Source organism: Daphnia pulicaria, chromosome 1 (assembly GCF_021234035.1).
Source record: "Daphnia pulicaria isolate SC F1-1A chromosome 1, SC_F0-13Bv2, whole genome shotgun sequence".
Lineage (NCBI taxonomy): Eukaryota > Metazoa > Arthropoda > Branchiopoda > Diplostraca > Daphniidae > Daphnia > Daphnia pulicaria.
Window position 1 is genome coordinate 1,898,616 of NC_060913.1, and position 15,556 is coordinate 1,914,171.

Below are 15,556 nucleotides of genomic sequence, written 5' to 3' on the forward strand. Positions count from 1 at the left end.
CGCTTTTTACCCACCGTCCAACCTGCACGTGCACCCTGCACTTTACCGACACCCTTCTGTTTTTGACATTTAAAGTAAAAGGGAAAAGATGTTGTTGTTTCTGTTTCCTTGAAAATAATAATATACAATTACGTCAGGTGTTGTGTGATCATCTTTTCCTACTGTCAGTTGTGCGATCCGAATTGTTAATTGGTTAATTTATCCAACAAGAACTATTCTTAACTGTATTATCAATGTCGTGATGCTTTTCAGCGCTAGTCAAGACAGGGATTTACAAGCCCGAGTTCAACTCGTAACCCGGGTAAACAAGAACTTTAACCATTTTTTTTTTCATTAAGTAATTGTATTTCAACCCATTGTTCACAATTTTTGAAATTTAACTAGATTCGTTCACTACAAACAACTGATCATGTTTTACCAACACCATATTTTCAAATTGATCCATCCCATGGAACAATTGTGCTGGGAAACAATCGGTTATTTCATTTGGGCAATGTTCTCCCATTTGATTGTCCTCAACAGGCAATATTCAAAGGATATGTCGAGCCAATTGTCAATGCTTGTTTTGATGGTCTGTTAAATAATTTAAGAAAAGAACTGTTATGCAACTTCTTATACTTTTAACGTCATCTTATATGGTATTGGTATGTCAGGTTTCAACATAACTGTAATAGCGTATGGACAAACTGGATCTGGGAAAACATTTACAATATTTGGACCTGGATTGCTCTACACCATGAATGAATCTGATTTTGGTATGGTTCCACGGACTGTTCGTAACTTGTTTTACAAAGCTAAAGTAAATAGTTTGAAGTAATAAATATGTGAAGATTAAATAACTAAATTGGTTTTTGTTTGATTTTTTGGGAATTTTTTTTAATTAGGAATACCCCGGAAGACAGATCTCTATCCAAGCAAGCTATTTAGAAATCTATGATGAAGAAATTCATGATCTTCTGAGTATGGAACCCTTTCATGGTGAAATTACTGTACAAGAAGATCAAAATGTATTATTTAAAAAAAAAAATTTTTTTACAAAATGTGAAATTGCTGATAATAGCAATGCTATAATTATTACATATTGAATTTAGGGAGAAATCATCATCACTGGAGCAACACAAATGGAATGTCATACCATTGATGATGTATTTAGCTGTCTTGAAACTGGTCTGGCTTTAAGACATACTGGGCCCATGTTAAATCAACTCTCAAGTAGATCCCATGGAATTTTCACACTCTATATGCAACAGGCATGGACACAAGGTTGACTACTTTTCTTTATTCTTTTGTTGATAATTTTCTCAATGAAACTTGACATATTTTCTTTCAGATGGATGTTTGTATGAAGTGTGTTCTAAACTCCATTTTGTCGACTTGGCTGGATCGGAAAGACTTGGCCTCGGTGTTACCAGTAATCATGGAAACGACGATACACAACTAACAGGATTTCAGGAACCATTTTCCATTAATTCTGGCCTTCTTGCGTTAAGTAATGTCACGGCTGCATTGGGTGATCCTAGAAGAAAAGCTAGCCACGTGCCTTATTGGGATTCGAAATTAACCTACATTCTGAAAGTGTGTTTATTTTGTCAAAAACATTTCTTTTTCACTCTCTCTTTTGGTTACGATCTAACTGTGCATTTAAATTTATTCATGTAGGATTCACTGGGTGGTAATGCCTTCACCTTGATGATTGTGTGCCTTTCTCCTTCGGCTTCTGATTTGGAAGAGACGACGAATACGTTGAAGTTCGCATCAAGGGCAGCAAACATTTGTAATCGCCCAGTAGCGAATGTCCGCCTTACACCGATAGCCAATATTCCTTTGATGGCAATGGGCATAAACGCTCGCCCTTTTAATTTGGCTGGCGTGACGGAACTTGTGTCACCGCCTAACATTCCGCAATTTCAAATGAATGAAACTCCATTTACTTGTCAAGCTAATCCTATGAGGGACAATGAAGAAAATCGATCTGTATATCATGATCCTGAACAAACAGACGGAGATGAAGTTTTTAGGTCAGACTTTTAAATTTATAAATTGAAGCTTTCATTCAGCAATTGCATTTCTCTTTCCCATAGATTACGATTCGCAGCAAGTCAGTGGCAATTACTGGTGACCAACGCCGAAACACTTTTAAATGAGTTGGCTGCATCTGGGTTGCTTGGAAATGACACCAAAAACAAAATAGAATCTTGGCTTTGTTTGAAAGAGGAATACGCAAACTGTATTGATCCCGATTTGTTAACCATCAAACCGCGAAACAGAATTCAGAGTGATACCGATGGCAGTCACCTGACAGACTTGCCTATCACAACAAGCATATTTCACACCAGTGGTGAATCTAAAACACTCCATGTCATTGGTAACTAAATCTTTAGTGTGTGTGTGTGATAGTCGTTTTAACTTTTATATTAATTTTGTAGAAGAGGTATCCGAGCCCACTCCAACCCGTGAACTTTCTTCTGAACTGAGTAACAGGCATGATCGGTCGTCCATAGACTCGTCATCTGATGTAAGAACGGGAATAATGCAGCATTCTGTTTAACATAAAAAAACGTAAAATGAAAATATCGTATAATTTCTTTCATATTAGGGGTCTCACTTTACGGAGCAACTGGATATATTAAGGCAGCAATTTAGAGAAACAACTGACCGTTTAATCTCAAGCATCGAGTCAATGTATGATAACGCAACGTCTTTAGAATGGGGTGCAACAAATCCTATTGATTTATCTCAACACGCTGAATTTGACCGCGAACAATCAACTAGCAATTATAAAAGTGGGAATACCAGTCCGAAACCTCTAAGAACTGGTCGAAGAGTTAGTATATTCGGTCTTTCAAATGCAGTAGACCAACAGCCTCTAATAGGTGAAACTCGTGTATCAACTCCAGAATCTGTAAATAATGAATCATCATGTAATCATCCAAGTAAGTACTAAGTAGTTGAATCAGTTTTGAATTTTCAACCTATAGTCGATGATATCTTATATTTTTTTAAATACTAAACATCTTTGTTGCTTCTTGGCAGTTGAAGGGAGCCTGAAAGTCGGAGGCGATGCCGAAGACGATGCATGTCGAGAAATGCGACATTCTGCTGAGATTTCAGAAAAACGACAACTCCTTACATGGAAAACGAACAAACAACTTAAAAAAGCTCACCAAACCCTTGAGGAGCTCAAACGGACAGTTTCTTTGAAGGTTAGCTTGCCGATCTGACGTTGATCTCCCCAGTAATTTTTAATTATCTTTATTATTATTTTCTTTTTAAAGGAGGAATATGTGGATTTTACTCGTGACAGCAAAGAAAACGAACAGCCAAAAACTCACCAGGAGAAAATTCAGAAATCGCTTAAGCAGGATAGGGTCCCTCATCAATCCGATCTAAATATTCCACCCCGCCATAGGAAACAGTCAGAAGACAACAGTGATGAATGCAGCAGTCCCATCGAACAAGAAAGCGACAACGTCACTGACGGTGAACGAACAATCGGCCAACAGCGGGCAGAGATTATACGCTTTGAACACTGTTTAAAAAACATGGCAGAGTTGCTAGATCTAACTGCGCGGGCTCCTCGGAAGTAATTGCATTTTACATTTGTGAAATTCTATGGATCGTTTGACTCAACTAATGGTACTTGATTTATTCCCATTTTAGAGTTGGCGAACTGGAGCGAAGTCTGTCCATTATGAAGGACCAGCAATCGGTTCTGAAGGAGCAGCTTCGTCAAGAGAACGAAAAGAAAAAAGAGTTGAAACAAGAAATAGAAAAGGATCATGTGCGTATAGTTGAACTTGAACGTCAGCTACAGGAACAACGAGTTAGTTCCGAAATGCGTTTCCTTGAACTTTGCAGTGATAAAGGTAGATTTAAAAAAATAATAATAATCTAATATTCGCCCATATTATATAATAACACGGCAATTTTCTTTTGTTTGGACTCGCAGACGGCACACCTGGTGAATCTGAATTGGAGCACAAGTGGCGCTGGCTGGTAGCAGAGGAGGAACGTTTGGTCGAACTGCGTACAGCCATAACGTGGCGCTCCGAAGAACTAGAAGAGAAGCAGAGTATACTGGAAAAAAGGGAAATAGCCCTTGACAAATCGAAAAATCAAAGCGAAACCGAAAAGAGCCACACAAGTTCCATCGGCGATGTAGGAAGCAAGCGGAAAAAAGATATGGAGTCAAATGATAAAGTAATTTTTCTACTAATTACATATCTTGCGTAACAATTCTAACCCTTTTCTTCCATCAAATTTAGATCGTTCAAACATCAGGCAGTTCGTTTCTTAAATATAAGCTGTCCGACCTACAGTCGATATCCGGAAATGATAATCCCACTGACAAGGAGGTCATTCGCAAAGAGATTCGTAAAATGAGACACACGAGAGACTCTTTGGTTCAACAACGGCAAGAACTCGACGAAAGGCAGCACAGGGTAAAAGTCCAGTCCCGAATTGTAATATGTTGAATGCCAAATTCTCATCCTGTTTTAATTTTCACGAAAAATAGGGGCGCGACTTGGATGCCAGCGAGGAACGCCGCATGCTCGAGTTGGACGAAGCCATTGAAGCTGTTGACGCAGCGATCGAGTACAAGAATGAAGTTATTTGCAGTCGACATTACGAATTGAAAAGCTCGGTGAGTGTCGGAAGAAAAAAAAACACATTATCAAGTCACGAGCCACTTTACATGCTCATACATATTTATTTCCTTTGGCAGACGGAGGACGGATTGCTGTGTAGACTCATGAGTTTAACGCACACTGAAACACGCTCTCTCCTTTGTAAATATTTTCAAAAAGTGATTGATTTGCGGGAAGGCTCAAAGAAGATGGAACAGCAGTTTGCGGAATTGGAAGTACGACGGCTGATTTATTATATTTCATCTCTTTTTCCTTAAATTACATTTCTCTTCGTGATATTTTTATTTCTGCAGGCTCAATTCGAGGATCAAAGTCGTTACGTCCGCAAGTTATCGGCGGCGTTGAAGCACACGCAGCTGGAAATGGAGAGGCGGCAGCCGTCGCACCAGCGACATTACGAGCCCAAAGCCACCACGGTTCAAAGGCAACTCGACCAGGATTCGAGCGTCTGCGGCGGCGGCGGCTACGACGGCGACGGGAAGTTGAGTCATCTGGACGACGAGTCCGAGTACCAAAACAGCCGCGACTTGCGAAGGCAGCTGCGTGACCTCTTGAGCGTCACGCCCAAACATCGAACGGGAGGCAATAGCAACACCGTCTCAGGTGTGGTGCCCGTTACTTCTGAGCTGGCGCCAAGTGCTTGCAGCAGTCGCACTCCTAGTCTGTTGGGTCTTCAAGCTGTCCAGGCCTTGCATCAGAAGATTACAGGGCTGCACCGCATGCGGGGTCGACAGACGGCGCCGGAAACGACCACGACCGTAACGCGAGAGAAGAACAAACTCATTATCAAACAGCAGACGGTCCAACCCGAAACGAGAGATACCAAACGCCGCCATCGCTGATTTATTTCGGTTTGCTTTGCTTTTTCAGCCAAATGTAATAACCATTTACCCGATGGTCTTCCAAATTTGTTTTCATGAATTTTGACTGGAAAACAGGTGCGAGTTTTCGACGATTAAACGTGAATGAAAATGTTAAGAATAGACTCAATCTGATGGTTGACGAATCAATGGCGGGGGGAGGAAGCTTTGGTGCAGTTCATTGGCGTATCGGAATGTTTCGTCGGCGCACACACCTGCAACGGTTCCTCACGTTTGGATGTGGTAAACGGACAGTGACAGCTGACAAGGAGACCTGATGGGTTTCAAAGACAAGGTTCATCACTCACGGTGAGACTGTGCTGGCGGTTTGAGAAGAAGCTCGTCGGCACTGCCCAGGTGCTCTTCTGACACGGCGCAACACTCCCCTTTGCCGAGTCCCATACAAATCCCCCCACCTTCCGATAGACGTTTTTAAGCTGCACAGTTAGAAACCAATATCAAGCAGCCAACTTAGTTCGACATTGACCAATCACGCCGGACCCGTAGCCAATAAATCTGTACAGAGTTGTTTCGACTCAGTTCGTGACTGCGCGTTGTTGCACACCTGAGCTTTTTCTTCTTCGTCTATTCGCACATATCTCGCGAAGAGGTCCCCATCAATTTCACTCTACAATTGGCACGACATGTAAGTATATACACAACATGGGTGGGTTCCAAAAGTGAACAATCGTTGGGGTTAGCTTCTAAAAATCGACTCTGGCTTAAGCAGGAGAAGAAAAACGTTTTCCGAGACATCTTCTTCACATCTCCGAACGGCATCTTTATTTTTGGGTGGACAGTCAAGTGTGCCCAGAATCTTCAATGGATTCATTCCTTATATGGTTTTAACAAAAATCAGTTGGACGCGGAAGACAATTTTGGAGCACACGTGACTCATTCGTGGGTGTATTTCTCAAATGATTCTATGTGTTTTCATATCGAACTGAATCAAAATAGCAAAGTTACAAAAACCAAAATAAATAAATCAATCAAATGGGGACAATGCCAGCACAAGGAATTTTCGCAAATTGCAGCTTTTTGAAATTCTTTGAGGGGTATCAGTTGACTGATTTTTTGGTTTTTGGTTTTTTTTTTTTTTCAGGGATGGTGCCCACTACCTTATTAGAGTGGCAATGTGAAAAGGCGCAGTTTAGAAGGGGCCCCGTGATCGATGCCCAGAATGCAAGCAATGAAGATCCGCTTCACAGCCGTAGGACACAAGACCGATGGTCCAATCAAGCTGATGTATCGCAACGCAGCGGCAATAGAGCTATCTTATTCTCTTTTTGAAAGAAAAAAAAAATAAAGGAAAAAATAACCAAAATAACAAAAATAATGCAAAACTTGTGACTCTCCAGGAGGATCCTTTTACAGTTGAATCATGTGGCGCGTCGTCTATCTTTTTGTTTTATATTTCTCCTTTGAATGGCTGAAATGCTTTTGTTATCGTCGCTGGTGTATAGGTAGTACGTTTTTCTTTTCTTTCATAGAAGCAATTAAGCATTTGTGTATGAAACAGCAGAAAATCAAGCGACAATAAGAAATGGCTGCGACGAGAAATGTTTCCGCGCCAGCCGACGCTAACGGTTGTGTGTACGCCACTCAGCGTTCTCAGGGGGCAATGAGCACAAAAGGATGGTCCGGTAGATCCGGGTTATATTCAAATTTCATTCGCAGAAGAAGAATTCTTGTATTTTGAAAGCCTTGACGTCAATGAAATGAACACAGGGTTTCTCTACTGTACTTTATAGTTGAAGAATAAAACACAGCTTAGACTAGCGAATGAATTCCAATTCGTTACGCTGAAGAAAAACAAAAAAGATTAGCCCCTTGTTATATTCAGCATTTTAAAAAAAGGGGAAGTTCATTCAGACTGTGACATCACACCCAAACTCCCCAACTACTACCCGGGCGTTTGACGGGGTTTTTTCAGACTCTCGGACAAAGGTGATCGCTGCCGCTGCTGTTCATGGCCTATGGAAAAACGTTGAACGCTCAAACCCACTTAACTTTCCCGGTATCGCTTCGGCTATCTCTGATCTTGCGAAGCGGTTTCCTTTGACTTCCAAGTTTCCTCATTCTCATCTGTTTGTTCGTTTTCTGTTTTTTTTTTCTATTATATACTCTTAATTTTACGTTTTTTTTCTTTCCAAAAGTCTTTATACTTGTTTCTATCGGGTGAAGCTTTTTGGGGTTTATTTCGCTCGCTGTTTTTCTGGCACTTAGCACAACAGAAAAAAAAAGAGATGAGCGTCGAATAATCTGCGATAGCGCTATATACTTCCCTTTCGGAATATGTATAGGCTACCATCGATAAGCACGGGCCTGTGCACACACACACTCCAAGAGAAGGAGAAAAAAAAAGGTAAGAGTGCAGAGACAAATAAACTGCATTCTGGAGATAAAGAGTAGCCCTTTTTCCTTCGACATCCGGGTACAGCAGCAGCGCAGGGATGTCGGTGAGATTCAATGGAGAGAGACAGAAAGAATCGAAATATCACTCGTATTTTTTTTATTATTATTATTTATTTGTTTTCTTTTTTTTTATGTCACGTAAAAAAGAAAATATTCGTCGATCGTGCCAGTTTAAAAAAGCTATAAGCATTATATTGACAAATCGTGCTCATATTTTTATTTTTGTGAATGTGAGAGCAACATCACCGCCGTCGGAATGGAAGACTATAAGGGGGGAAATCAAACATGCTTTTCACATTACGCAAGTTTTATGCATTACAAAAGAAAAAGGGTAATACAACAAAAGTATTGTTGTTGTTGTTTTTTATCAACGGGTTTCGGTTGATCAAGAGGAATGGTATGAATTTGAAGAAATTTTTTTTGTTGTATTTTCCCGCATCCAAATGAGGAAATGAAAGAATCCGTGCGGGTATAAGTTATGTAACTGACTACATTTCAATTGTGCCGCAAAAGTCAAGAGTAATTTTAAGGAGAAAATAGAAGAAATAAATTAATAAATTGTGTGTTCAATTTAAAACTAAACTCGTTATATAGTGCTAATAAATTTGTAATAAATTTATAATGCTAAAAATAATACATTCAAAGCCGCATTAAATATTGTTTGCAACTGTATAAAGTTTCTATGAATATCTTATGTCCAGTTAATGGCGACTTCCTATTGGTCATTTATTCACCATCATTATTTGAATTGTTTCTTCTTCTTTTCCTCTCTGGGGCTATTTCAACGAATCAGTTAAAAATGGAAGAACAATTCAGTTGAACTAGTTGATTGCGTCAAAAACATTTCACAATTTCTGTCCTTGTATTCCACGTAGTGGCATTATGATGCAAATTGCCAACTGGGAAACTTTCTCGTAATTGAATTATGATGACGATGCCATCAGACCAACAATTGCCAACTGGGAAACTTCATGGCTCGCAACAATTTTTCCCTTTTTCTTCGAATAAAAAACAAAAAAAAATAAGTGTGCGGTGTCTTTTTCGAAACGAGCTTCTTTATTCTAATAAGGGAGGAGGAGATATCTTTCAACCGAAATGTTACGGTTGATTGATACGTCTGATAACACTTCCCGAAACCCCTGTAGCTGCCGACTCCCTCCTTTAGGAACTTTAGTCTTACAGCAGACTGAATTTCCTAGAGAAAATTCGTACATGATTAATCCACACCGTTTGTGATTTTCCGTCTCTCTCAAATTGATAACCGAAAATTGGTCCTGCAACATTGTTTTACGACGGCTTTTTTCTCATGATAAAGAGTCATGACTTCATCACTTTTCCAGTCATTAAATTACGAAAGGGGGTGATGATTCCGGCGATTGGGATGGCAGAGCTACTATATAGCTAAGCTATTCTTTTCAAAAAAGAACTCTAAGCCATGAAGCAACTCATAATAATGATGATGGTAGTTATTATGAAACAGCAATCATGTACCGTTTTCTGTGCTGCTCCGACATTTCTTTTCGGTTATTTTTCTCTCTTCTTGTCAGATATATCTGTAGGGCTCTATGGCCGTGCTGTCTTCCGGCCCTGAAGGGAAAGGGCGGTTTAATTTTCCTTTAAACAGTGATGCGCTGTGGTTGCCGGTTTCTTATTGGACATTTCTATACAAGCAACAAGCTTTCTTTTGAAAACAAAAATAAGGGTTTTTTCTTCCCCAAATGGTAAACTATACATTGCAACACTACGATAGTATCATCATAATAATATCTCGGATTTTCCTATTGTCATGTTTTGACTTCTTTTTTTGGGATTCACCCTCTATTTTCGACGAAAGCAGCTTTTTTTCTTGGTAATTAACGTTAGCTTCATGATTTCCGTAGTTGGCTGATAACATTTCAATCCGCCAGCAGGGGGAAACAAAAACAACAACCAAAAAAAAAAAAAAAGGTTGCTGTGGAATTGATGCTCGAAATTTCCCAGACGTGTGTTAACTGGAGCAAAAAGGACTTTGTCGGAGCCCACATTTCTCCGAGTCAGCGACATCACCCGAAAGGGAAAAAAAAATAAAAATAATAATAAAATAATAATAAAATAAAATAAAAAGCCAATTGGAAAATGTGAGAGACGGAAGACTCCTTTATTTAATTTTATTTTTTCCCCAAAAAAAGTCTACAACGAAAGGGTGAGTATATATATACGTGCATTTAGCAAGATTTGACTACTTGGGTGGTGGTGGTGGTGGTGATGGCCATGGGGCTCAGGTGACCCAGCCGAGAGGTGAAGTGCCTGGGGATGGAGGGAGATGCTTCGCTGAAGAAGAAGGTACTAAGCGACCGTGGTGGCACCACCACATGTAGGAGGTCCAACAGTGATTGGTGGTCACCGACCCACAACCTGGATGCGACTCGACGAAGAAGATGGTGCGGTGGGAAGAAGAGGAACGGGGAGGAAAAGAAAAAATAAGAAGAAGAAGAAGAAAAGAGAGAGAGAGAGAGAGAGTGCGTGCGGCCCCAGCAAAACAGTAAGTAGCTACCGAGCTGCCGGAGCTGCTGGACAGCATATAGCCTTAAAACTGTGCCAACGGCCATTGTACCTTACCTTTTTCTCGTCCGACTCCACTCTATGCACATCCTCACCACAATCGGTCGCGACCGATTCGGTTTTGTTGTTGTTGCCGCGCTCCCCGCTCCGCTCGCACCGACGATAAGTTCTGTCAATCAACTTGCCATCTTTTCCGGGCCCAACGAATTGGTTACCCCTATTTTTTTTTGTCACGCGGAGAAGCTTTCCCTTTCACGTTCGATGAAATTCGCGTAAGTTTTTCAGGAGCTTGACACTTCAAAAAAAGAAAAACGCGCGACGAACGGAAAAGTGGTTTTGTTTTTGAATGTTTTCAAGCTTTCCGGCCAGAGACAGCAGCGCAGCCATCTAGTGATTCCCGTCATTTTGTTATCCCTTTGAATGAATGTCAGTTAGAAGGAAATCGTAGCGATTTGTAGGTTATATTTACAGTGCCGCGCGTCGCCGTGTGGAATACACCTTTCAAAAGTTACAGTGCTGATTGCTCGCAAGTCACAATACATCACACCCCGTTCTGATGTGCCGGTGAGTTTGACTATATTAATTATTTTGAAACATTTTTCTTATTAAGCGCCCAGTATTATTAAAGAACTATATTGTCACTTTTCTTTGCAAATCTGCTATACTCTGCAAGAGTATATAATATCTTTCTTGTTATAGTCAATCGATCCAAGACAAATCTGATAGTTTCCATCTATGTTTTTTCTAACGGTTTCATGTTTCCTTTTGCGTAGCCGACATTATTGAATGGCCGCCATGACGTCTGAAAGATAGACAAGCTATTGTTTAGCAAAAGAAAAACGTCAAAATATAGTCGGGAAAAGGAAGTTGCGAGTAAGAAAAATGAAATAAAATAAAATAAAAATAAAAATAAGGGGTCTACAGCCAAAGTCAAGCAACTCATCGGACTGAAGCAAAAGCACACGAAACCTGAATGGTCTAGTGAGTTTCTGGCCTGAAGCTTTGAATGGAAAAGCGGCAAGTGATCCCCTTAGTCACTCTGTGTATAGTCCCGGCGAGTTGGCGCAGACGGCGTGGCACCGTCAGAGCGCCGTGCTGGCAGCAGCTAATAGTAAAAAGTCCATATATAGTCAAATCAAGAGCTTTTTTTTATTGTTATTTTTCTTCTTCTTGAGGTCAACCACACGACTGTCGATGGTTTCCATATACGCCTCACGAAGCTGGACCACTCCTTTCGCTTAACTAGGCAGACGAATGTAGAACTTTTATTGAAACACACAACAACGGCTATGAGTAATAAGAAATTCGATTCCTATTTGAAAGTGGATTTCGAACATTTTGAGCGGTCCAGTTGTGTACAGCCAAAAATAATTAAGTTGGCCGAAAAAATATTGGTTTTATTTTTGCGGTCGACAAACCGCGCTCCATCAACATCTTCATTTTCTCACTTTCCTAGGGAAAAAACGGGTTTTCCTACACGACGATAAAATTTCTAATCTTCGCATTTGTTTATGGTGGGGTCGTTTTTCAGCAGTCGTCAGTTCCCCGATGACAGTTACCGACCCTTGATTTACATTTACGAAAAGCCCATCGTAATGGCTCTGAAAAGAAATAAACGACCCGGGCTTTGCTACCTCGCTCTCGCAGTCGATATTTTCCCGCAAGTGTGTTGAAGCTGTGCCGAGCTGTATTGTTCTACCTCTAGTCCTTACACTATCGTGAAACTGATGTTACCTGTGGCCAGAAGGAGATATTCTGTTCCATTCATTTTTCCTGTTTCAAATACCCACATAAAAATTTAAATAGCCACCTACTAACTTCCCGTGAATCGTAGCCTGTGGCACCAGAAAAGGTTTGTCCCCGAAGGGTCTCAGCAGCAGCTCCCTATAATGTTTTTGTGAATACAAATGGTTGGAGAGGGACGGCGACTTCTTTGGTACTTTGGTAGTAAGGATTATTTGTAGCTTATTCTTTCCAATCAAAAATTTTGCGATATGGGGTTAAATTATTTACCATTGATAAAACCTCAAGCGTGAAATGTCATAGCCAAAAGGAACTTTATTTCACACTTAAATGCGCTTGACAGTCAATACCAGGGGCATGTGTCTTATTTAAAAAATAATAAGCCTTTAACCACGTTTCCGATACAAAAGATTGAGACATGACAGTTTAAAAAGTTCTCATCACGGACAAATGCGTAAACAAAAATTTTTTATTTGACATTTTTTATTTCCTAAGATGTGGCCATCACATTCAATTACATTTTTAAATGTCAGTTAAAGTTTTTCAGATCTTGAGATAACGATTTAAATTACCATTGGTAGCGTAAATCATTTAATTCAATCTTTAATGCAAATTACACCATCAACGAAAAGTTTTTATCGCAGACGAATTCAAAATTGTATTCCTCGATTTTAGTTACTAATTCACAATAACGCGTTTATTAGCGCACAATAATAATTTTTTTCCAAATAAAAATTTTGAATTTTGTAATAGTTATTAGAATAATGACAACAATAATGGCAACTTGTTCTCAATTGTTTCCGCCTTCAGATGCCAGTCATGGAAAACCTGATAGCGTGGAAGCCGTTGCGCATGCTGAAGCGACATTATTTGAAACCACACAATCGGCAATGGAATTTACCTTGGTCGTCCTGCTTCTTCCTCTTCGTTTGTGTCATCACTACGACACGCGCTAGCCCGTTGATGCATCAGGCCGTCAACTCAGTTACGGGCACCGGCGGAGGCAGCGGCGGCGGCGCAAGCGGAGTCGTGGACCTCCAACGCTTTTCGCGTTCGCATTTCGCCTTCTCCTTGGACCTGTACTCGGCCCTGGCCGGCCAAAGCCCGGCCAATAGCGAGGGCGAGGCGGGCAACTTGCTGTTCTCACCTTACAGCGTGTCGACAGCCCTTTCAATGATCTTTCTGGGCGCCGGGGCCGGATCAACGACTTCCCTCCAGCTTCGCTCGGCCCTGCATTTGAACAATTTCAGCTTCAGCGACGTTCACGACTCCTACAAGACTGTCATCAACAAATTGAGCGACCCCTACTACGCCGAAATACTCGTGACCATGAACGGCATCTTTCAACAGGAAGGTATTTTCGTCTCGGAGAAATACAAGCGAGCTCTGGAGGAATTCTACAACGTCCAAATACAGCCAATGGATTTTGTGCGGCATCCGCAGCTGGCCGTTGACAATATCAATTCGTGGGCCAGGAACTTCACCAAGCAGAAAATTCCGCATTCGCTCCGCAAGACGGCAGCGCCAGCGTCCGTTCACCCAGAGCTAGGGATCACCCTGGCCAACGGACTGGCATTCCGATCCCACTGGCTCTTTCGATTCGACCCTGCTTCCACTTTTGACAAGGGACTCTTTTATACTACATCGAAAAAAAGGTGTCTTTGTTCATCTAATGCTAAGAATATCGCCACCAAATTATTAACAGCCACAAAACTTAAATCTCAATTGCGCTAATATTTATTAATTAATTGCCGTTCAGGTTTGAAATTCCCATGATGGTTGGACGATTCAAAATTCCAGTGGGCTATAGTTCTGACTTGGAGTGCAGGATCGCAGAATTGCCCTTCTCATCTAGGAGGGTTTCTTTTTTCATCATTCTACCGGATGATGTCGATCGAGGAATAACCAAGCTTGAAGCCAACATGACTTCTGATAACATCAAAGCACTTTTCTCTACGCTCAAGGTAATAAATATTAACAGAAATTGACAGAAATTCGTATGTCCCGTAGTTGTCCCGTAGTCCTGTGGTACAAGTGATCTGCGATGTTTTATTTAGGATGAAACAGTGAACATCCGGCTTCCGAGGTTCCGCTTGGAGCAGCAGGAAATTGAGCTGACAAAGACTTTGGCAGCGCTAGGAATTCACGATGTCTTTGACAATGAAGAAGCAGATTTAAGCGGCATCTCAAGTGAAAAACTTCACTTAAACCATGTGATTCACAAGTAAGGCAACACAAAAAAAAATTGTGCCGTGTTTTAACTTTAAATTTTACTCGAAATTTTATTAGTAATTCACTTAAAAAAATGAATTTACTTACAGAAATTTTTCATAAAGGCTCATAAGGCCATAAGCTCAGCGAATTTTGAATATTCATTATAAAAAAAATGATAAAATTTTACTTTTGTAATTTGTGTGATGCAGAACATTTTTGGAAGTGGAAGAAGACGGAATGGCTGAGTCTACAACTTCAGGATTGAATCGATTGGGAGCTTTTGGTGAGAAGTACTTTGAAGTGGATCATCCCTTTATCTTCTTTTTATGGGACTACCACAGTGGTATCCTTCTATTTATCGGAAGAATCACAACTCCGGAGCCTTGGATTAATTAAACATGTGTCTAAATAAATTATGACACTGCAGAGACTTAATATTTTCACGCATCTTTTTCTTGCACATCTATCTCTTATTTTAGTTTGTAGACTGTATGTGCATGTTTCTGTATATACATTTGTTCCACTGTTTCATTTTGTTTAGTTTTTACTAACGGAAGCAGGGCTGTGCAGATCACCAATCAGTGTTGATTACGAATCAGAGCAACCCCAAAAACGAAATAATATTGCGATCGTAAATCAGGATCAAATATTTTCCAGATCAAGATCCGATCAGGAAACGCCATCTATTGTTCATTTATACAAGAACATTTTTGTTTTATTTGTTCACAAAAATCGCGATATTTGAAGCGGTCGACTAGAAAAGGTTTGAAAAAGTTTATCAAATATCATTTCGAAATAGCCGAGCAATTTCAGTGCTACTTCTGGTCTTGTGCAATGGATAGTAATAATGATTATGTGTTTTAATGACTATGACGGATAGATGGCGTATCACAGCGGATTTCTTGAGACAAATCCGATCGCTTATCGCAGCTAGACAATAAATAGGATTCAAAATTATCTATATTGGAGGACTATGGGGCAACGGGACAACGTAAAAATCTGATTGTGAAATAGTAGAGCGGTTTTTACAACGGGATGAAAATGTTCATAACCATTATTAAATACCCACTTGGGCATATCCTCATTACCGGATTTCAATAGGAATTACTCCAGAATAATATTAATTTGAACTGG

General features: G+C 40.3%; 2 protein-coding genes across 2 annotated transcripts; both read left to right on the forward strand.

Annotated features, from left to right (window-relative positions):
* The first annotated feature begins 78 nt into the window (after positions 1 to 78).
* On the forward strand, positions 79 to 5,627 carry LOC124321080 (kinesin-like protein KIF7). Its single transcript, XM_046783988.1, has 18 exons — positions 79 to 301; positions 385 to 571; positions 654 to 799; positions 885 to 1,007; positions 1,092 to 1,263; positions 1,331 to 1,575; positions 1,660 to 2,018; positions 2,082 to 2,365; positions 2,427 to 2,515; positions 2,597 to 2,933; positions 3,034 to 3,203; positions 3,276 to 3,583; positions 3,661 to 3,866; positions 3,950 to 4,200; positions 4,266 to 4,442; positions 4,517 to 4,645; positions 4,727 to 4,864; positions 4,943 to 5,627. The coding sequence occupies exons 1-18, from the start codon at positions 242 to 244 to the stop codon at positions 5,489 to 5,491; spliced, it is 3,930 nt and encodes a 1,309-aa protein (XP_046639944.1). The 5' UTR covers positions 79 to 241; the 3' UTR covers positions 5,492 to 5,627.
* A 4,765-nt stretch (positions 5,628 to 10,392) lies between these two features.
* LOC124351810 (leukocyte elastase inhibitor-like) lies at positions 10,393 to 14,951 on the forward strand. Its single transcript, XM_046801969.1, has 5 exons — positions 10,393 to 11,029; positions 13,019 to 13,863; positions 13,968 to 14,172; positions 14,266 to 14,432; positions 14,632 to 14,951. The coding sequence occupies exons 2-5, from the start codon at positions 13,019 to 13,021 to the stop codon at positions 14,816 to 14,818; spliced, it is 1,404 nt and encodes a 467-aa protein (XP_046657925.1). The 5' UTR covers positions 10,393 to 11,029; the 3' UTR covers positions 14,819 to 14,951.
* The last annotated feature ends 605 nt before the right edge of the window (positions 14,952 to 15,556 follow it).

What these genes read in the sequence shown, in the direction of transcription:
- LOC124351810 (XM_046801969.1), top strand. Translation starts at nt 13,019, where the DNA reads ATGCCAGTCATGGAAAACCTGATAGCGTGGAAGCCGTTGCGCATGCTG. An exon ending in TATACTACATCGAAAAAAAG is followed by an intron (nt 13,864 to 13,967) that starts GTGTCTTTGTTC and finishes ATTGCCGTTCAG; the next exon opens with GTTTGAAATTCCCATGATGG. An exon ending in CACTTTTCTCTACGCTCAAG is followed by an intron (nt 14,173 to 14,265) that starts GTAATAAATATT and finishes TGTTTTATTTAG; the next exon opens with GATGAAACAGTGAACATCCG.
- LOC124321080 (XM_046783988.1), top strand. Translation starts at nt 242, where the DNA reads ATGCTTTTCAGCGCTAGTCAAGACAGGGATTTACAAGCCCGAGTTCAA. An exon ending in TGTCAATGCTTGTTTTGATG is followed by an intron (nt 572 to 653) that starts GTCTGTTAAATA and finishes TTGGTATGTCAG; the next exon opens with GTTTCAACATAACTGTAATA. An exon ending in TGAACTTTGCAGTGATAAAG is followed by an intron (nt 3,867 to 3,949) that starts GTAGATTTAAAA and finishes TTGGACTCGCAG; the next exon opens with ACGGCACACCTGGTGAATCT.